The following is a 22591-nucleotide window of genomic DNA, read 5'->3' as shown; positions in this document are numbered from 1 at the left end:
CCCCTTCAGAATACCACCTGGGCCGCTCCAGGAGGAAGAGCGTTCCTGGAGGGAAGCAATACAGCATGGAGGCCGCCCCCGCAGCCCCTTTCCGGCCCTCGGTGAGTGACTGCACCCCTGCCAGATGTGGTCCCAACTAGTCTCTCCTTCCCCCTCAGTCTTAGCTGGTATCTCTGGTTTCTGGAAAAGGGGGCAGGGAGAAGTGTGTGTGTGTCTGTCTTGTCTTGTGTCCCCACCTCTTCCACATCCCTTCTTTTCTGTCCTGTGCTGCTTTGACCAGCCTTGCCATTTTCTCTTGGCTATTATATGTGAATAGGAACTGTGAGCAGGCATGATGTTCTTTTCCTTTTAAGGTTCTGATTCATTCCTAAAATTTCTCTCCCTAGTTGTTGAAATGGGCGGGCTCTGCTGACCTTGCCTTTCTCTCCCCTCCCCTTTCAATCCCAATCTCTGCATCCCCCCCACCCCACCCCCAGCAAGGCTTCCTGAGTCGAAGGCTGAAAAGCTCCATTAAACGCACAAAATCGCAGCCCAAACTTGACCGGACTAGCAGCTTCCGACAGATCCTGCCTCGATTCAGAAGCGCTGACCATGACCGGTACAGTGGCTAGGATTCATGATATTATGGGAGGGGGCAGATTGTGGCAGATGTTTGAGATTCTAGGGAAAATCAAGTTAACAGTTATAGGGGAAGATTACTCTGGGTCAAAGGGAATGGAGAAAATACTAAAGGTATACATAGTGAAAGTGGGGTGTTTAGTTACATAGGTAGATAGTGATCCGGGAGATAACGGTGGTAATATATATTGGCAGATGGGAAGATGATGCTAACTCTACTTTGTCTACATAGGTTTCAGAACAGAGGTGAGGCTAAACAGAATATACAGGTTACAGAAGGAAGGTATGAAATAGGAGAGTGGATGAGATGGTTTGGGGTGTTGTACAGATGGTTAAAAGGGGAGGGGGAGACTGAATTTGTGAGGAATCTACATGGGGACAGAAGGAATGAAGATGAGATAGAAAATTCACAGAAGGGGCTGGACACGGTGAGGCCAGTAGATATTTTTGGGGGGGTTGTTTAGATTGAAGAGATAAGGCTGAGAAAATATAGGTTAACAGGGAAGGGACTGAATTTAGGGATAAATATATAGATGAACAGGACTACTTTTGATAAAGTTGGGAGAGGGGATGATCTACCAGTGTATGTCTCCATTCCTTGTAATCTCTCTTCCTACCTTGTTTCCTTCCCTACAACCCCTCCTACCCCCTAAAAGAGAGCCCTATCCTACCATTCCCCCATGTCTAGCCACCCCCAGGGTTGGTCAGATAGAGAGATTTGGATAAAGTGAGTCATATTCTCCCCTCCCCCTTAGGCTGAAAAGGCTGGATTTAGGGCCAATGGGGGGTGAGGGCATGGTATTCCTGGCCGCGGGGGCGGGGGGGGGGGGGCCGGGGGAGCTTGATGCTGACGGCAGCCAGACCTGAGATGACGGGGCTGCTATAAATAGTCTCAAGGAGGCTCCCACACCCGAGTTCCCCCCTCCCTCTTCTCTGACTCTCCACTCTTTCCCTTTCCTTCCACAGCCCTCATGCTCTAGTATCTGGAGTCTTTTTATTATTTGCCCTTCTCAGGGGGAACATGGAACAGAAATTTGTTCTATCTCCCCATTTCGTTCTTCTCTTCTCCCATCATCTTTCTCTTCTCCATTCCATTATTCTTCTATGCCTCCATTTCTCTTTTCTTTTTTAAAATATTTAAAAAAAATTATTATAGCTTTTTATTTACAAGTTATAATATGCATGGGTAATTTTACAGCATTGACAATTGTCAAACCTTTTGTTCTAATTTTCCCCCTCCATCCCCCCCCAGATGGCAGATTGACCAATACATGTTAAATATGTTAAAATATAAGTTAAATACAATATATGTATACATGTCCAAGCAGTTATTTTGCTTTTAAAAAGAATCGGATTTTTAAATAGTGTACAATTAACCTGTGAAGGAAATCAAGACTGCAAGCGGACAAAGGTAGAGGGATTGGGAATTCTATGTAATGGTTCATAGTCTCCATTTCTCTTTTCAAATTAATCTCTTCTATATCCTTTGTTTTTTTCCTTCTTTCTTTCCATTCATTTTGGTTACCTGTCTGTCTTACTATTCTTTTTATTCTCTTCCTTTTTTTATCTGCCTATTTTTCCTCTTTCATCTTTTCTTCCCATCCCTCTTTTTTCTCTCCTATTTTTTTTCTCCTTAATTTTCATCCAAGAAAAGAACTTCTGAATTCTTCATTGCCGAGATGCCAGCTCTTTTTATGTTGGCTTGTCAGTCTCCTTCCTCTTTTTTCCTATATCTTTTTAGCACTCCTTTCCTTAATTTCTCTAACTCTTAACTTTTCCGAAATTGAAAATTTGTTTCTAAAATCACAATACTTTTTTTCCATTCTCATCCCCAATTCTTTCCTAAACAAATTTTATCTTGTTCTCTTTTCTACCAGTGTCCAGCTGTGTATTTAAGGCATTGTATATATAATGGTATGTTTTGAGGACCCCCCACCCCTTTAGATCTCAAAGATTCTCATGATGTAGGGATCTTTATAACATCTCAAGAGTTTCACCCTTCCACCTTCCTTCCCATCTCCATTTCCCAAAGACTGGATGAAACTGAGACTAATCTCTTATCTATGTTCCTGAGTATCTATATCTCTTAGTAAGGAATAGGGATAGCATATACAAGTAGAGAGTTAGTTTTAAAAAAAAAAAAAAAAAAAAAAAAAGATTATTGTGTGTTTCAATTCTATATCACTTCCCACTGCTTATCCAGGGCCCGGTTGATGCAAAGCTTTAAAGAATCGCACTCCCATGAGTCCTTGCTGAGTCCTAGCAGTGCAGCTGAAGCCTTGGAACTCAACCTAGATGAAGACTCTATCATCAAGCCTGTGCACAGCTCTATCCTGGGCCAAGAGTTTTGCTTTGAGGTAGTAGCCAAAAAATGGGCTGTGGAAGGGAATCAAAAGAGAAGATATAGGATTATATTAGAGAATCAGAGAAAAAACAGTAGAAAGCTGCTGTGGCCTCTCTTCCATTTGAAATCTTACCTGTCTATACTGTGTGCTCTTCCAGGTAACAACATCATCAGGAACTAAGTGTTTTGCCTGTCGATCTGCAGCAGAGAGAGACAAATGGATAGAAAATCTACAGAGGGCAGTGAAACCCAACAAGGTATTGAGAAGAAAATTAGAGTACTAGTAGGGAGAAAAATAAATATAGGAGAAGAAGAGAAATCAGGGATGATGGAAAAGAATATCATTTTTCTCTGGATCCTCTATTACTCTCTTTTCCCTGTCCTTGTCCCCAGTCAATACTCCCCCCACTTTGTTTAACTATGGTCTTTTAAACCTCATAGTTCTTGTAGTTTAACTTTCCTCCTAATGCAGAAATTGGTCCTACAACAAAAGTAGGATACATAGATATAAAGCTGAAAAATTATCTTATAATCTATTTAGCCCAAACCCTTTATTTTACCGATGAAGAAACTGACATCCAAAGAGGTTAAATTATTTGTCACAGGATCACACAGGTGTAAATAACAGATAGTAATCCTTGACTTTAAAGCTATTGGCCTTTTCATTGTATCACATCAAGTAAATCAATCATCTAGCTTCTGCTCGAATACTTTTTAGTTGTGGGTGGTTCATCACTTTTGATGCTAATACATTTATAAGGCATATTATTTTTTAAAATCTTTATATATTTTATGTCAAACAAAAAAATAAAATCTATGTCCTTGTAATTTTGGTCCTTGTTCTGCCATTTGGAACAACAGATAGAATGACAGAATCATTTTACTCCTTTTTTTGAATGAGTCTTTCAAATTTTTGAAGATACCATGCTGCACAATATAATAAAAAGAACACTGGCCTGCAATGTAGAAAATCTGGAGCCCAAGCCTATGGCTACCAAGAACTTTGACTTTGGATGAGACAATTCAGTTCTTTGGGCCTCACAGTTTGTTCATCTGTAAAATGAGAGGGTTGGACTTACTGAGCCTTAGGGTTCCTTCCAGATCAAAAATTTAATATTTGTGTCTTTTTTTTATCCAACTTAAATATCTTTAATTCTCCAACTGTTTTATCATGTAATACACTATTTCTCAATTCCAGATTACCCTTCTTTGGAAGTTGGAAGTCAGTGATATCAACCAGACTGAACAGGAATATTCTAGGAATATTCTGATCAATGCTTCCTTTAATCTGAATACCTGGCTACCATCATAATAGTTTCTTACTAAATACTTATGTCATAAATATGACTTACTGAAATAAGACAACTAAAATTCCAGGTTTTTGCTTGTCTGTTTTTTTAATATGAATTGCTGTCAAATCAGGTATCTCCTATCATGTATTTATATAACTGATTTTTTTTTTCCTGAAGCAATTGGGGTTAAGTGACTTGCCCAGGGTCACACAGCTAGGAAATGTTAAGTGTCTGAGATCAGATTTGAACTCAAGTCCTCCTGACTTCAGGGCTCATGCTCTATCCACTGCACTATCTAGCTGCCCCTATATAACTGATTCTTAAAAATCTAAATGTAGGATTTTACGTTTCCCCACACTAAATTCTCTTTGGTTAGAGCCATAGGTTCTGCTTATTCTACTTTTTCTAAATCCTGATTTTGTCATCAAGCAATATTAACTTCTCCTCCTAGCTTTGTGATCTGTCTTACTATCTTTATCTTTCTCCTGGAACCTCTTTCTCTTTTGGTGTTTCTGCCTCTTAATCCCATTTTTTTTGTCTCATATTTCTCTATCATTATGCCAGGACAATAGCCGGCGTGTAGACAATGTGTTGAAACTATGGATCATAGAGGCCCGGGAACTGCCCCCCAAGAAGCGTTATTATTGTGAACTGTGCCTGGATGATATGCTGTATGCTCGAACCACCTCCAAGCCTCGGGCAGCTGCTGGTGATACAGTCTTCTGGGGTGAACACTTTGAGTTCAACAACCTGCCAGCTGTGCGCTCACTTCGGCTGCACCTCTACCGTGACTCAGACAAAAAACGCAAGAAAGACAAAGCAGGCTATGTGGGCCTGGTGTCCGTGCCTGTGGCCAGCTTGGCTGGCCGACATTTCACTGAGCAGTGGTTTCCTGTCAGCCAGCCAGCAGGCAGTGGTGGCTCTGGAGGGGCTGGAGGTGGTTCTGGAGGGGGAGGAGGTTCAGGAGGTGGCTCAGGGGGCAAAGGCAAAGGAGGTTGTCCTGCTGTTCGACTGAAAGCACGTTATCAGACAATGAGCATCCTACCCATGGAGCTGTATAAAGAATTTGCTGAGTATGTCACTAATCACTATCGAATGCTGTGTGCTGTACTAGAGCCTGCACTGGGTGTTAAGGGCAAAGAAGAGGTGGCCTGTGCCCTGGTGCACATTCTGCAGAGTACAGGCAAGGCTAAGGTAAGGATTGGGCCAAAATGGAAAGGGGAAGTGAGCAGTTCTTAGAACATCTGGGAATAAAGAGAGTAGAAAGGAAAGGCTGGTATTAAGGGAAAAAAAGGCTTTTGCCTTCACAAATGTCAATTTGCAGAGCTAGGTTAAGGGATTAGAGATTGCATCGTTTTTTCAGACTGACCTTTTACTTCTTTGGTACTCAGGATTTCCTTTCTGACATGGCCATGACAGAGGTGGACCGGTTCTTGGAACGAGAGCACCTCATATTCCGAGAGAACACACTTGCTACTAAAGCCATAGAAGAGTATCTGAGACTGATTGGACAGAAATACCTCAAGGATGCCATTGGTATGGTGCTTAGCTCCAAAACTCAGCCCACAACATCTCTATTTAATTCCAGATCCTAAACCTTCTCTCTCACAATCCCAATCTCCCAACTATAATTATTATAAGCTTTTGCTAGCTCAGATCCTCCAGGACCCCAGCCTCTAACCCATTTGACTTTTTGACCTATTTAGCCTTGATACTTTGCTCTATTCTCATCTTGGATATTGTGATCTTTCCTACATGATGTGTCTCATAGGAGAGTTCATCCGAGCTCTGTATGAGTCTGAGGAGAACTGTGAGGTCGACCCCATTAAATGCACGGCATCTAGTCTGGCTGAGCATCAGGCCAACCTTCGTATGTGCTGTGAGTTGGCCCTCTGCAAGGTGGTCAACTCCCACTGGTGAGAGTTGGGGTACTGGTATGGGGGTGGGGAAGGGAGAAAATTTCATTTGACAAGTGTTGAGCAAATGAAGGAAACAAAGTTATATGAGAAATGATATCTGCCCCTCAAGAATTTAAATAAAGGAAAATCCAAGTTCACATAATATCTTATAAAACAGAGCAACAACAGTGCTTTTATGTATGGCACAAAGAAAATACTCTAGAAGTTGAGAGCTCACTTCTTGGATAGAGTGATAAGGAAAATTTTCATGAAGGAAGTAGAATTTAACCTGGGTTTTTAAGAATGGATAATTTCCATAGATTGAGGTTGATGAATGAGATGGTCAGTCCAAGCAGAGAGCATGGCATTAGCAAAGGCTAAGAGTTCTGTCTGGGGAGCAGTAAGTAAACTTGTTGGGCTGGAGTATTAGAGAACACATCTGGAAGATGAGATAGGAAAGCTATTGCTGGAGCAGTGTGGAATGCCTTGACTTCCTGAAGAGAAGTTTGAACTTCACTCAGTAGGTAAAGGGAAGATAATAATGAATTTTGAGCAGGGTAAGGATATGACCAAAGCACTGAATTATTAGTAAGATTAATGTCTTTGGTGCATAGATTCAGGTGGAATGGGGAGACATGAGGTAGTAAGAGCCAACTAAGAGACTATTGTAAAATCCACATGACAATAAGGGTCTGAATTAAAAGAGGTATCATTGTGAATGGAAAAGAAGGAACAGAAGGGAGATAGGTGATGAAGGAACTGAGATTTGGTGGCTGCTTGTAGGAAATAGGTGGGAATTAAAGATTTTTGGGTTTAAAACTTGAATGATTGGGAGAATGATTGTGCCGTTAACAGAAATTGGGACATCAAGAAAAGAAGCTGCTGATTTGGATTTAAAAAAAAAAATGATTAATCTGGCTTTAGAAATGTTGATTTTGAAGTGTTCATGGAATGGGACAGGGTGGAGGAAGGAATAAGCCTTGGTTTGTTTTAGAGCTTTGTAGATTAAACTTTGAGACTACTTATCCTTATTTCCTTATAATCCAAAAGAGTTGGCTATCTAAGCACTTTGTATTTTATTAAATGACTCCCCTCTCTATTCCATTCTTGTCTCCATCTTGTGTTCTGTTTCTGCCCTCCCCATTTTCTCCCTTTGCTTTATCTCACATACTTTTCTTCCTCTCTTTTTCCTACTCACCTGTCTATACCTATCTTTTTCTCATTTCCATTTTTTCTTCTTCCTTCTTTGTCTCGCCCTATCCCTTTTTCTTCTGCACCCTATGCCTCTTTCTCCCTTCCCTCCCTGTCTCTCCCTTCTGTCTTTCCCCTTAATTGTCTTCCCCCCCCTCAGCATGTTCTTTGGGACCTGAGGGGTCTCTGGGACTCAGTCCCGGTCTCTCTCTCTCTTTCTTTCTGTCTCCTCTCCCCTTCCCCAGTGTGTTCCCGAGGGAACTGAAAGAAGTCTTTGCATCATGGCGACTTCGATGTGCGGAACGGGGCCGAGAAGATATTGCTGACAGGCTGATCAGCGCTTCACTTTTTCTACGCTTCCTGTGCCCAGCTGTCATGTCCCCCAGCCTCTTTGGCCTTATGCAGGAGTATCCTGATGAGCAGACATCACGTACCCTTACCCTCATCGCCAAGGTCATACAAAACCTGGCTAACTTTACCAAGTGAGAGACACTTCACAAGGGAGGGAAAAGAAACTATGGCCCCATCAGGGAACCATTGGGGAAATCCAGATTCTGACAGATTCTGTACCTACAAAATCCCTGAGACAGATTATAGATTATAGGAGTATGTGAGTATGTGTGTATAAATCCCCAACTCTTGACTTTTTGGCCAGGTTTGGCTCAAAGGAGGAGTATCTGGCATTTATGAATGAATTCCTGGAGCTAGAATGGGGATCCATGCAACAGTTCCTATATGAGATTTCCAATCTGGATACACTTACCAATAGCAGCAGCTTTGAGGGATACATTGACCTGGGTCGTGAGCTTTCCACACTGCATGCCTTGCTCTGGGAAGTGTTGCCACAGCTGAGTAAGGTAAGAGACTTTCCTCTGAAGGTTCCTTTCAAAGATATTTGCTATCTCTAATACACCTTTAACTCCAAAGACTACCTAATCCTTAGGCACAGATTTCTTCTAAATCTCACTCCTATGCCCTGTCCTCAATACCTATGTCTTAGATCTTTTAAATATAAGCCAAAAAATAAGCCAAAGCTTATATGGTTATTCCCAATCTAGAGGACACTCTTAAAACATGTTAACTTCTTCCCATTATCCTTTTAGGAGGCACTCCTGAAGTTGGGCCCACTGCCACGCCTTTTGAATGATATAAGCTTAGCACTGAGGAATCCTCATATCCAAAGGCAGCCCAGTCGTCAAGGGGAGCGATTACAGGCTAAGCCTATGGTACTTCGTGGACCATCCGCTGAACTACAGGGCTACATGATGAGGGACCTCAATAGGTGAGAAACTTAATCCAATGTTGCTTACCTCCTATCCTTTAGGGATCCTTTTTGAAGTACTGCCTAAATGTACAACTAGGAGAGAGAGAACCCCTTCCCTATATCCCAGATTCCTGTGCTTGTTAGAGCTACTTTGTGTGGTAGAGAAAAATATAAAGACTGAGTTACTCATTGATACAAAGAGCTTTCAGTGGTAGAAATCCTAAGTGACAAAAACTTAGAATGTGAGACACTATGAGACTTACTACCAATTTCTGGGGTATGGGTGGGAATCAACCCTAACTGGAGGGAGCAGTAAGCAGTCTATTTCTGATTTATCTCTCCCTCTGTCCATCCATACTTGTCCTTCTACCCATCACTTTCCTTCTGTCCATACATGCCCATCCCTTCATCCCTTCTCCCACTATGCATCTGTGCTCATTCCTCTCTCCCTTTCTCCATCTGTGTCTTCCTCTATCCATCTCTCTCCAGCTCCATCGACCTTCAGTCCTTCATGGTTCGAGGCCTCAACAGGTGAGGGGCTCTCTCCTCTCTCCCCCTGTCCCTGTTCTCCTTTCCTCTTTCCTTCCTTCTGAAACCCCCTCATCTCCTCCATATCTACCCCTTGGCTCCTTTTCCTCTCCCTCAGTTCTGCCCTTTCCTCCTTTTTCCCCCATTGTTCCTCTCCCAGGTTCTCTCCTTCTATTGTCTTTTCCTTTAGTTCCTCATCCCCCTCTTCCCCATGTCCCTTTCCCTAACTCTGCTTCTTTCCCCTAGACTTCCCCTTTTCTCCCCATAAGTATCCTTGCTTGGGTCATTTTGGGATGTCTCCTTCTGGTACCTTGGACTCACTATCTGCCTTGATCTTTCCCTGTCCCTTTCCCTATCTTTTTACAGCTCCATGGACATGGCCCGTCTCCCTTCCCCAACCAAGGAGAAACCCCCTCCACCAGCCCCTGGAGGGGGTAAGGACTTGTTTTTTGTGAGCCGTCCACCTTTGGCTCGATCATCTCCAGCCTACTGCACAAGTAGCTCAGACATCACTGAGCCAGAACAGAAGATGCTAAGTGTCAACAAAAGTGTATCAATGCTGGATCTACAGGGTGATGGACCAGGTGGTCGTCTCAATAGCAGCAGTGTTTCCAACTTGGCTGCTGTTGGAGACCTTCTGCATTCTAGTCAGGCTTCCCTCACTGCTGCCCTTGGGCTTCGGCCTGCACCTGCTGGGCGCCTTTCCCAAGGCAGTGGCTCCTCTATTACAGCTGCTGGCCTTCGACTGAGCCAGATGGGTGTCACCACTGATGGTGTCCCTGCTCAGCAGTTGCGCATCCCACTGTCCTTCCAGAACCCACTCTTCCACATGGCAGCTGATGGTCCTGGCCCTCCAGGGAGCCATGGAGGAGGGAGTGGCCATGGTCCAGCCTCTTCTCATCACCACCACCATCATCATCACCAGCACCACCACCGAGGTGGGGAGCCCCCTGGGGACACCTTTGCTCCTTTCCATGGCTACAGCAAGAGTGAGGATCTCTCTTCTGGGGCTCCCAAGCCACCTGCTGCCTCCATCCTGCATAGCCACAGCTACAGTGATGAGTTTGGTCCTTCAGGCACTGATTTCACTCGACGGCAGCTCTCACTCCAGGACAACCTCCAGCATATGTTGTCCCCACCCCAGATCACCATAGGTCCTCAGAGGCCAGCCCCTCCAGGTCCCGGAGGAGGGGGCTCTGGAGGAGGAGGAGGAGGAGGGGGACAGCAACCCCCACTGCAGAGGGGCAAATCCCAACAGTTGACAGTCAGCGCTGCCCAGAAGCCCCGACCATCTAGTGGAAATTTATTGCAGTCACCAGAACCTAGTTATGGTCCTGCCCGTTCGAGACAACAGAGCCTCAGCAAGGAGGGAGGAGGAGGAGGGGGCAGTGGGGGCAGCAGCGGAGGGGGAGGGGGGCTTAAGCCCTCCATCACTAAACAGGTAAGGGCACAAAAGGGTAATTGGGTGAGTCAAATGTGGGGCAAGGAGAAAGAGGGAAGGAAATAACTAAGACCAGGAATTTGGAGCTGAGAGTATAGGTCTGAAAAAGGGGAGATTATTTGGAGAATCTGGGGTTGTACTTGAAATTACATATCTATTTCACCTCTAATTAGCTGTGCTGCTTTTGCTATGTATTATTGTTTTTTCCTCATTTTTTTTTGTTTCTTCCATATTTTTCCCCTTATGTTGTTCTCATTACACTCCAGCACTCTCAGACACCATCCACACTGAACCCCACGATGCCAGCCTCAGAACGGACAGTTGCTTGGGTCTCCAACATGCCTCACCTGTCAGCTGATATTGAGAGTGCACACATTGAGCGAGAAGAGTACAAGCTGAAGGAGTACTCCAAGTCTATGGATGAAAGCCGACTGGATAGGGTACGCCTCCTCCCCCATCTCAGATCTCTCTATTTTTGTGGACCTTTCTTTCAACTTCCCACTAGAATTTCTTGTTATCTACTCTCTTAGCTGCTGCTGTCTTCCTGAACCCCATTATGCACATGAGAAACTTAGCATTTTTTAGGCAGGACAAGGTTATATGTAACCTAAGGAGAGTTTTGGACTGAGTGTTTTAGGAGTTAAGTAAAGAAAAAATCTTTTGTTTTCAAGACATTCCCAACTTAAAGAGACAACAGTTCTAATACTTGGGAAGTTTCTTTTTTGATGATAAAACATGATGCCTACACATAGAAAGTTCCCAATATAGTAAGGGACCTATCTCCTACCTTTGAGGAGTACTAAAGAATGGAAGGGGTGACATGTGGAAGGATATGTAGGCAAAGTAATGTGGTAGAGGAAGCACTGAACATAGGTTGACCTGGGTTCATTCAGATCCTACTTCTGACATTTATTTATTATCTGTGTAACAACAAAGTTTTTTATTTAGCCTCAGTTTCTTCATCTGTAAAATTAGAAAGTTAGACTCCTTATCCTTTGGAGTCTCAGCTTTAGACTGGTGATCTGTGTAAACAACTGAAAATACACAATCAAGTTTTGAGTTTTTAATCTTGAAAATTATTTATTTTGTGGATTATCCTAGGTTTAATTTAAAATTTTAAATCCTAAGTTTAAAACCTCAGTAAATTTGTGCTCAGGGAAGGAAATTTCTCCCACCTCTCAATTTTTTTAAGCATTCAAAATATACAATATATTTGAATTACCTTGTTCTATATTATATTGCTGCTTCATACGGACAATGGAGTGGATGTACCATAAATGACAGAAATGTTTTTTATTTTAAAGGGCTGAGGGAGTGTCAAGGATTATATTGAAGATTAGATAGCACTAATCAGGGAGGCTTTTGTAGGAAAAAAGCTCAGGAGAGTGAGGCTTGGGGGATTGGGAAGCTGAGGGCTAGGAGGACTTCATAAGAAAGCATTAACTAGAAGGAAGATTGTGGAGTGAGGCAGAATGGAGAACAAGAGCAGAACAGGAATTAATCAGGAATGTTTCCCTGAAACAATCTTGGCAGTCTCCAAGGGAGGGCAATTTGCAATTCTAACTCCTTCCAGTAAAGACAGGTCAAATTGGTAGAAGTATAACCCAAAATATTTTCAGATGTTAAGGAGAACTGAGTTGAGGGGCAGTGAAAAAAGGCCTCCTTGAGAAACAATATTTAATTTTTTAAAATTAATTAATTTTTTCAAAGATTTTCAATATTGAGAAAAATTGAGCTATGTGAAAGCTTCATTTCCTAGCCTTAGACCAGATTTGAATGGAGAAATAATGGACTCCTAATTCCTGATATCTCTGGGGAAGGAGACAGCCCAGATAAGAGAGTCTATGTTTGACTTTTATCTTTTCCTATCTTATAAATATTCTGGGCCTAGGGCAGTGAGGCATGTTAGAAAAAAGTGGAGATAGTCTTTGACTTCCTAGAAAAGGGGTTTAGATTAGATGGAAAGATTCTAAAATTTCAAATAAATTTAAAGGTACATTTTTGTTTTTCCAAGTATGTATGTATACATATGTGTCTGAATGTATACATGTTTATGTTCCTGTATGTACATCTATGAGATCATTGTTGGGTTTCTATTTTCATTTACTAGATATGTGACATCAGGGTGGGTCAGGACCTTCCCCTAATAGGAGAAAGAACGGGCATGTGTGTACTTAGCAGATTAAGAAATAAGATCCTTGTTTCTGGATAATCAGTTTCTGGACTGAAAACAGTGGGTTTGGACTTTCTTCTAAATGTAGTGTAGCAGTGTTTAAGTGATTTAGTGGGAGGGGAAAGGAATCCATGGTTGGGTCAGGGTCAGAGCTGTCCCTCACAGTGCGGGGTGGTGTGCCCGGCGGGCAGGTGAAGGAGTACGAGGAGGAGATCCATTCACTGAAGGAGCGACTGCACATGTCCAACCGAAAGCTGGAAGAATATGAACGGAGGTTGCTGTCCCAAGAGGAACAGACTAGCAAGATTCTGCTGCAGTATCAGGCAAGGCTGGAGCAGAGTGAGAAGAGATTGAGGCAGCAGCAAGTGGAGAAAGACTCACAGATTAAGAGCATCATTGGCAGGTGAGGGGCGGCCTGGGAAGGGAGGGGTCACAGGGAGCGTGATTTAAAAAAAGAATCAAATTTAGCCCTTTGAGAGGACAAAAAGTCATGTTCACACCAGAAGACAGAGATGTCCCAAACACAGTTATCTCTCACACTTGGAAAAGAGTTACCTCTCTTTTATAAGGGATAACTACCAAAAATAAATGAAGAATTCTTCCTAGGGTTGAACATTCTCCCAGGAAAAAGATGTTTCCTAACTTCTAACCCCTATAGTATTATGGAATGTATCTTTGTACTTTTTAGACAGTTGCCTAGTGTTGCCTAATCCTTAGCAAGAATTCTCAAGCCTCAGAAATCCCACCTTTCCTTGTTTCTGGGGAGTAGAAGACAGTCCACACTCAGAAAGGTTCTTCCAAACCTCAAACAATGATTTCTTATCCTTAACAAGTATCCTCAGGCCATAGGCAAAGAACCTTGCTGCAGTAGATGCTCTTAAGAGAACCCTATGAACCTCAGACCTATCTTTGGGAGCCTTTACCAGACTAGAAGAGTAGTAGAACGAGCTGAGGTAGAAGAAATTGGAGAGAATATTCTTGGGGCAGGGTATTATGATAATGGAGATGTGGGAAAAAATGCTTCTGGGCAGGGGATAGGGAAGCTGACTTTCACTATAAAGGGTCTTTTAGAGGAGATTGGTAGTTCCATTTCAGAGGAAATCCTAGGTGAGTATAGTCACTCTAAAGCTAGAGGGAAGATAATGGAGTGAATTGTAGTGAGTCAATAGTATTAGTGATTACCAGAAAGGACATGCAAGGGATCATAGTTTCATAGCATAACAAAGGACCTAAGAAGTCATTTTCTCTGCCTGATATGAGTATTATGACATCCTAGATGAATAGTTATTTAGTCTTTGATTGTTTATAGTTAATAGGAAACTACTAGGAGATGATTGTGAAATGTTTACAAATAATTATAGTTCTTAGGGAGGAATAGTAAAAGTTGCTTAAATAGTTTCTGAATGTTATTGAGGACAGTAGATATTTCTAAGGGAGTGGGAGGGAATAAATATTTCTGAGGGAGGGATTTAGGTGGGATATGAGCACCCTGCCCCCCATTAACCCCACTGAAGCCCGTCCCTTCAGGCTGATGCTGGTGGAGGAGGAGCTGCGCCGGGACCACCCCGCCATGGTTGAACCACTGCCTGAGCCCAAGAAGAGGCTGCTCGACGCTCAGGTGGAAATTACAATGTCATTTATCTTCTCCGTGTCCCATCCCCATCCATCCCACTGTCCTCTGTGCTCCCAGTGCCACCTGTGAACTCATCCTAGTCATCCCACTTTCATCTGTGCCCAGTGCTCTTAATGAATTTTCCACTTGACCCCATTCTCATCCCATTGTCTGTGCCCTAGTCACTTCCAGTAACATCTATCCACTATCAGTACTCTGACCCTTCCTGTCTTTCCTACTCCTTTTTTATATCCAAGACCCCTCTTTCATGTCCCTAATATTACTGTCCCCACCAGAGATGGAAAATTCTGCCTTCTCAGAGCTATTCTATGAAAAAGGGTTATAGAAATTGTAATTTTCTGTAATAGGAGAGAATGTAGCAAATGACTCTTTGGAGTTAGAAGTTCTCTGTGGAATTAATAATCCCTTTCATAACTTGTTTGCCTTGGCTACCTGATGTCTCTCAATGTCTACATTCTCTTTCAGCTGCCCTGAAAGTAGCATTTAAATATAATCATACTCCTTTCCCAGAGTCTCTGAGAGTATAATGATGCCCTGGGACCTTTCATCCTTTTGGCCCTAATTTATTACTGATGGACTCTGCTATCTTTGCATTTGTTGTCTTAGCTATCTGCTACTCATTGACCTTTCCAGCCTCTCCCCAGGCCTTTTTAAACTATTCAGGTTTTTCCCAGTTACCCTCTGATCTTTATTTCATCTTGACATTTTTACCTCCTCCCATATCTACCTTATTCTCCCTGATTTTACATCTTTCTATCCACTTGACTTCTGTCTGATTCCTGATACCTCTGCCCCCCCAGGCCCAACAGTTCAGGTTCCTAATCCCTGACCCCATGACCCCACTCTCTCCCCCTGCAGCTCCTCATCAGGTAATTCTCCTGGTTCCCCTTTGGCTACTGGCGGAGGACACAGGGGGAGGTGACTCCGGACCACAGCAGGTTGGTCATGAAGCCCACTTCTTTCCACTCCCACAGAGACCCCTCTCACTCACATAGCATACCTGCCCTCCATATAGAGGGCCTTCTCTCTAGATTTGTTCACATCCATAGAATTTTTTCCTCATGATATTTAACCCTCCTGAGATACTACAAAGAATGCCCTTCACAGTCTTCATTGATAAATCCAGATATCCAGTCGAAAAAAATTCCAAAATGCTTTCCCAGAGATAAATCTCTCGTAGCATTCACAGAAATAAAACATCCATAAATACTTGATTGACATATTCAGTAATCTTCCCCCTCTTCCCCCTACACAACCCTAGAGAGAATCCCCTTTCCCCACGCAAAAGGTAGCCCTTCCCTTGCCACCTCATTTCTGAACCTAATTCCCTTTCCTTGCCTACCTCCCCCATTGACATCTGTCACCCCCCATTTCACCAGTGCAGATACTGAGGGGAGAATGTTATAGGGACTAGTACTGGAGGGTTAGAAGGTTCTTCATCATAGGGACCATGTCGATTGCAGCAGGTAGGTGAATGGGGGGGGGAATATTTTCTCTCTTTACCTTTTCTATATGTATCTTCCCAAACCCTTCTCTCTCTCACTTCTTCCTTCCCTCTCCTTCCTCTGTGTTCTTCCTTCCTTCCTTAAATGTGAGGGTTGGAAAGCATCTGAGATTTACAACTCAATTTCTCAGTGTAAGTGGAGCATTAGAAGTTGAGAGTTAAATCAGGGAGTGTTCAAGCAATACAAGAGCAAAATAGAATGTTGCTAGAAATTCTTTTGAAAGGGTGGTACAATACAAATGTCTAGATAGGAAATCATTTACAGATGCTAGGATGCTGAGATAGGCTTTGTAGGTATTTGTAGACACAAAGAAGGTCCCCTAGGAGATCTAAAAATCTTATTTATTTCTTGGTAGAAATACCTGGTAGAGAAAACCATCTAAAAACCCAACCTCCCTTTTGCCTAGTGCATCCTGCCTTTTCTAGTTGGTAGCTCTACTACCATTCTCTATATTTTGTATAAGAGACAAATGGGTTTCCCACCTGAAAAGCCAGTGAAAAGAGTGATAGATCTGGTGTCAGAGGACCTGGGTTCAAATCCCAGCTCTGCTGCTTAACTTTCTGTGTGATGGCATCAGTCACGTCTCTCTAAGTTCAGGTTCCTCATCTATAAAATAGAGTTGAGCTAAAAGGAACTACTAAGTTCTCTTCTGAGATCTCTTTTCAACTTTAAAACAATGATTCTATGCAAATAAAAGGGAGCCTGTTCTGTTAATTTTTGGCCTCATAATAAGATATTTTAATTTTTTATCTATAATAGGTAGTGAGATTCTTATTTATTTTAACTTTTATCTGCCAGGACACCTTTTCTCTCAGGTAGTTACTAAATGATACACACATTCAACAATGTGAAATAGGACCTCACTACTTAAAGAAAACTTGTGGTAATTTATCAAGTGAATAATCAAATCACCACCTTTTTTTATCTACTTTCCAAATTTGTATGTATGGGAGTTTAGAGGGGGCATGCTTCTAGGATGTTTCCTGCTGAATCTCCAGAGGAAAGATAGGGTTTAAAATTATTCTTCCTCCCCGCCCCACTCCCCAAATACCCAGAATTCCCTAAAATACTTTCTTCTTTTCTTTTGACAACTTCTTCAAGAAAATGCATGCTAGACACATAGCAGGTTGAAAGAGAGAACAACTCAGTTTGGAATGAAAGATTGTACCTTGTAAGAAGTGGGCTATTTGTTCCTAAGGTACAAAAAGGAAAATTGATCTCTGGGTAGGAGTGGTAAATATATACCTTCACTTCAGTTTATGATTTCTCAGGGAATAGTCAGATAAACTTCACATTCCAAATCTTACTCACCAAAGACAATCAGAAATAATTTGAGATTTAGCTTGGACCACAGGGTTTGGATCATCTGTGGTGGTTTTTCCTGTCATTAACGTGAGTCATTTTGTACTTCAGTTAGAAAAAAAAAAGGAAGAATCAGAGAGGAAGAATTTGAGGCAGCTCTTTCATTCCTTTAAAAAAAAAAAAAAAAAAAAAAAAAGAAGCAGCAGCAGCAGGAGGATAAAAGCAAGACTGGGAATTAGATGCCCCTCTTTGACTGAGAGTGTAGTTAGAGAGCAGGCATTGAAGCCAGGAAGACTTAGTGTTCAAGTCCTACCTGACATCCAACTGAGTGTCTGACCCTGGGCAAGTCACTTGATGCATTAGTGAGGTAAGGACAGGCTCTTCATTCAGAACCTGTCTAATGTCTATCCCTTTTTAATTTTAAGATTAAGCAGAGTGACTGAAGGAAAGATGGGCTTGAAAAGTATAAGGTCTATTCAGGTTCTGAAACTACAGAGTTTGTAGGGGAAGAAGTTATTGCCCAGGGCCCAAGTCATTTCTGATGTAAGGATGAGGAGGAAATAGCCCCTCTTTCTTATTTTAATACCATTTCTTTCAGATACAACTGTACTCCAAACCCTCTCTTCACATAGTCTACTCTCCCTAATTTGGAATATATGAGAGATAAAGTATTTAAAAGAAATGGAGTTATTATTTTAAAACCAAAACAATTAATTAAGGCTCTTGGGAAACCTGATTTAATGAATACACAGGAAAGAAAAGTTTGTTCTTTATAGATTAAATATATGTAGTCACATTTCTACCATTAATTTGGTAGGACACCCTTTCTTCATGAAAAAAAAAAAAAAAGTAAACTTCAGGATTTCTTCATATCACAAATTCTAAATCAGTGGGAGTTCAGATTGAGATATTTTTTGGGGGTAACACCCTCTCTCCCAATACTTCCCCTTTTCACTAGTCACAAAATTGCTAGAATAGTTTAGGGTGTAATCAGGCAAAGATATGAGAAATAGTCAAGTGAAGATGAGGAGGTTAGGTTAGTTGTTAAGGAGGTAGGATTAGAAAATAGCTAGCTTTATATAGTACTTTAAGGCTTTACAAATATTTAATTCTCACAACTATCTTGGGAGGTAGGTGCTATTATCATTGCTATTTTACAAATTGAGGAAATTGAGGCAGGCCTAGAGAGTAAATGACTTGCCCAGACTCTCACAGCTAGTATCTGAGATAGTATTTAAATTGTTTTGTTTGGTCTCTAGATCTAGTATTCTATAAGTTACTCTGTGCTTCCTAGCTCTCTACATTGGATGGGAGTCCTTGATTAGTCCTTTATTCCTCTGAGCTAGTTTCTTTGCTTGGCTCCTTGGTTTAAGTGCCCTCAACTTGCACAGGGGAATGTGGGTCTGAAGGAAAGGGAAAGGAAACCTTCCTATCCCCTTTCTACCCCCCAGAGGATGCAACTTCTTTGATAAAGGTGAGAAATGAGATACATGGGGAGGGCTGAGGGAGGAACAAAGGGTGAGTCCTGGGGTTGGGATGGAAGCCATAGTTGTTGGGGAAGGTTGGTTGGTGGGGACAAAAATGAGAATCCCTTGAAGCGTCTCAATAAGTCCGCGCTCTCCCTCTTTGTTGTCTTGCAGGAGAGGCAGCTTCCCACCCTGGGTCCAGCAAACCCGCGTGTGACGCTGGCTCCCCCCTGGAATGGCCTGGCTCCCCCACCCCCACCACCCCCACCCCGGCTGCAGATCACAGAGAACGGCGAGTTCCGAAACACCACGGACCACTAGTCTACCCAGCCTCATTGACATCTCTCAACCCCACCGCTATCATCCTCAACCCTGGACCACAGAGACCAGATGTCGCTGAGGGACCAAGGGACTGACTTCTCTGTGGGAATGATTTCCACTCTTACCTATCATTCTTCTGGAGAGGGAGCTGGGGACCCTCAAACTCTTCTTCCCTTTCTGCTGGGGCAATGCCTCTTGTATGTCTCCCCAAGGCCCTCCTTTGAGGGTGCTCACTGCTCATTTCCCACTTTGGGGTGCTATCCCCATCTTCTGCCTCATTCCCATTCCCCTGAGCACTGGGGGACAGTTCCCACTCCCATCTTGGGGGATGTGACACCTCCAAACTCTCAACTTCAGGGTGATTTTTTAGCTGTACCAGAGCCGACAATCTAACTCCCCCATCCCCCCATTTTGGCCTCCCCTGCCCCCCTTGTTTTGGGGAAAGGTCCCCAGATGGGGGCCCTACTCCCCTTTGATTTCTCAGGAGCGCCTGGGGGGGGCTCAGCACGCACAAACTCCCTTTCCTTCCACCACTCTTCTTAAACTTACTCCCTCTTGCCTTGACCCTAGATGGGGAGGAGGGGGCCTCTAGGGGCAGGGAAGGAGGGGTTGGGCAGGGGGGATGGGAGTCTTCTCCCCTTCCTCCTACACCTGATCTGCTCTTGGCTGGTCCCAGAGCGGGGTGAGGGGTCTTATGCCCCAGCCTCCCCTGGTGTGTGGGTGGGTGGGTGGGAGAATTGAGGCAACAGGGAGAATCTGGGGATTCTGAGGGTGGTGTGTGTTTATGGGGACACCAATTTATCTGCCTCCCCTAAAATCTCTCCTCCTTCCTTCCTGCTGTCTCCCTCCCCTTGGTCTCTACTCTCAGGGGGAGGGGGGAAATTTAATCTAGGAAAAGCCATGTCTCTCTCCCCCAAGGGTGGGGTGGCATAGGGGGGCCCCTTCCAAGTCTCTGTCCCCTTGGGAGGTGGGACAGGGCTCGGCATCCTTCTTCCCCTCCCCATTCCCCCTTCTCTTATCACTAGCTCCACAATTTTTCGGTGTTTCTCTCTGTACATATCTCTTTGGTGGGATGGGAAAGGTAGGATGGATGAGGTTTGGGGGAGGTGGACCATGGGGGAGGAGAGGAATCCCCTTTTTGGTATCCCCTTCCCCTGACTGCCATCCCCCCTCCCTGCCTTGCTCTTTTCTTCTTTTGTTTGGTATTGGGGCCCTTGCTCTACTGCCCTGCCCCATCTACCCATATTATTCTTTTGTATGGACAGTTCTCCCACAATTCCACTCTCCTCACATAACAAGCCGGGGCCGAATTTATAGTATATAGAAGTTGTAAATATGTGAAATTTTATCCCTGTGCCCTTATCTCCTTTGCTCTCCCCTACTTTAGGCCCCATTTCAGTGCCCCTTTTCCTGTCCCCTCTTTGGCTGTTGTAATTATCTAGGGTTTGTACTGTATATATATATCCAGGGTGTGTGTATGTGTGTGTGTGTGTGTATGTATGTATGTATGTGTGTGTGTGTGTGTGTGTGTGTGTATGTGTGTGTGCTGGGGGGGGGTGATTCCTCTGTACAAAATTTCCTGTGCTCCTCATTCACCCTTCTAAGGGTGGGAGACTTGCCCTACCTCCAGTTATTTTTTTTCTCATTCTATGCCCCAAATCCATCCACAGCCATCTCACCACCTCCCCTCCACACACACCCCCACCCCTCTCCCTGCCTTTAGCCTATTTTTTCCACTCCCAGCCCCATTTCCTTTTTTTTTTCTGGAGTGTGTGGTGAAGCAGAAAATCATGTTTAATAAAAGGAGATTGTTCTTTTATTGCTGTGCTCCTGACTTTCTCCCTGCCCAACCCATGCAGGATCCCCATAGTAGTAGTGAGATCTCCTCAGTGAAAGCAAGACTGGGAGCCATTGGCTACATTATTTCACCTCTATAATGTCACAAGTTCTCTGACTTGACTACTCTTGATTAATTTTAATGTTATTAAGGGCTGGCATTCTGGGGGAAGGATCCTCCCTTTTCATCCAGAAGGGTCTCTTTTTAGGCTGTCTCCCTGCCCTAAATTTGAAACTTGCCTTACCTCTCATGGAACTTCTTGTCTTTGCCCTATATATATATATCAGGGCAAATGCCAAGGATGGCCAGACTGACCAAGAGGTAGGGGTCTAGGAATGACTGATATTTGGATAAAGGGCTGCAATAAATTTATTTTTCAAAAACTTATTACCCCCACGTTTTTTTTTTTGTTTGTTTGTTTTTTGTTTTTTGTTTTTTTCTCTATTGGGGCAGGGCAGCTAGGTGGGGAAGTGTATAGGGTGCCTGATCTGGAGACAGGAAGACTCTTCTTCCTGAGTTCAAATGTGACCTAGACATGTACTATCACTAAGACTGGACAAATCACTTTACCCTGTTTACCTGTCTCCTCCTCTGTCAAAATGAACTGGAGAAGAAAATACTAATCCAATATCTTTGCAAAAAAAAAAAAAAAAAAAACCAACCAAATGGGGTCATGAAGTCAAACATGACTAATATCAAGTAGTTGGTTAAAGCAGTTTTTTCTCGGGTTCTTGCATTTTGTGTCTTGGTGTTGGTAGTTGTGAAGACAATCCTCAAGGTTCCCAAAAGATGGGTTCCCTATACTTTTAATGGCAGAATAATGTAATTCATAATGGTAATTTTTATTACCGTTTCAAGATTGATAAAGCCTAGGCTTAGAATCAGAATTTGACTATCTTTGGAACAGGTTGAGTTTGTCTGCTGAAGATAATAGAGGACATCTCCCTTCTCATTTCTTCTCCCCCCAGTTCATCTCCCCTACAATGGTTAAGTCTTACTGTCCCTTCTCTTAAATGGGTACTAAGAGCCAATGCACTTTCCCCCTAATACTTGGTGAGCCCTGATAAAAGTGGCCTTTTTAAAAATTTTTTAAAAATTTTATTCCCTTAACAGTATTTTTTCCAATTACAATGTAAAGATAGTTTTCAACATTCGTTTTTATGAGATTTGGAATTCCAAATTTTTCTTCCTAAGAAAGCATTTTCACTTTAGTCAAAATTGTAGAAGAATCAGAAAAGAGAAAAAAAGCAAGTGAAAATAGTTTGATTTATATTCAGACCCTATAGTTTTGGGTTTGTGTTTTTTTTTTTTTTTTTTTTTTTTTTTTCTGGATGTGAATAGCATTTCCCATACTGAGGCTTTTGGAACTGTTTTGGATCAATTTATTGCTGAGAGAAGAGCTAAGTATCATCGATCTTCGCACAATGTTGCTGTTGATGTTACTGTGTACAGGGTTCCTGGTTCTCGCTTAACATCAGCCTAGATACATCTTTAAAAGGATTATTTTTCTGAAATGATTTCTTAAAGCACAATACATTCAAATAGTAAATTGTTCAGTCATTCCCCAATTGATGGGCGTCACCTCAATTTCCAATTCTTTGCCAGAAGGTGGCCAATCCTAAAGAGGCTTGTATACTCTCTGCAAGAACTGATTAATGATTGGTCGCCGCGCTAGGCCCCGCCTATTCGTGCTCGGGCTGGTTTCCTGGCTGGAGCTGCTAGTGCGTTTCCTGCTAGCGGAGAGCGCCAGCGCTTTCCCGGAGGTAGAGTGGTGGCGG

The 22591-nt window shown here is 42.9% G+C and overlaps 1 protein-coding gene across 14 annotated transcripts in view; it reads left to right on the top strand.

The window, feature by feature from the left end:
• Positions 1 to 19579, top strand: part of SYNGAP1 (synaptic Ras GTPase activating protein 1) — a 32409-nt gene extending 12830 nt beyond the window's left edge. For 3 of the 14 annotated variants that reach the window (XM_074311262.1, XM_074311271.1, XM_074311270.1), the window contains 16 exons: positions 10 to 101; positions 477 to 598; positions 2822 to 2975; positions 3121 to 3219; positions 4819 to 5448; positions 5646 to 5790; positions 6026 to 6170; positions 7589 to 7825; positions 7999 to 8200; positions 8447 to 8625; positions 9097 to 9138; positions 9502 to 10576; positions 10843 to 11016; positions 12941 to 13152; positions 14277 to 14367; positions 18830 to 19579. In XM_074311262.1, coding sequence (XP_074167363.1) covers positions 10 to 101; positions 477 to 598; positions 2822 to 2975; positions 3121 to 3219; positions 4819 to 5448; positions 5646 to 5790; positions 6026 to 6170; positions 7589 to 7825; positions 7999 to 8200; positions 8447 to 8625; positions 9097 to 9138; positions 9502 to 10576; positions 10843 to 11016; positions 12941 to 13152; positions 14277 to 14367; positions 18830 to 18976 — 3746 coding nt within the window. In that variant the 3' untranslated portion in view covers positions 18977 to 19579. Of the gene's footprint in view, positions 1 to 9; positions 102 to 476; positions 599 to 2821; positions 2976 to 3120; positions 3220 to 4818; positions 5449 to 5645; positions 5791 to 6025; positions 6171 to 7588; positions 7826 to 7998; positions 8201 to 8446; positions 8626 to 9096; positions 9139 to 9501; positions 10577 to 10842; positions 11017 to 12940; positions 13153 to 14263; positions 14368 to 15240; positions 17389 to 18829 lie in introns of those variants that run through there. The other 11 variants (XM_074311273.1, XM_074311272.1, XR_012489353.1 and 8 more) reach the window with 10 other exon arrangements.
• The last annotated feature ends 3012 nt before the right edge of the window (positions 19580 to 22591 follow it).

Source organism: Sminthopsis crassicaudata, chromosome 4, assembly GCF_048593235.1.
Source record: "Sminthopsis crassicaudata isolate SCR6 chromosome 4, ASM4859323v1, whole genome shotgun sequence".
Lineage (NCBI taxonomy): Eukaryota > Metazoa > Chordata > Mammalia > Dasyuromorphia > Dasyuridae > Sminthopsis > Sminthopsis crassicaudata.
Note: the sequence above shows the minus strand (reverse complement) of the source record. Positions and strands in the feature narration are given on the sequence as shown.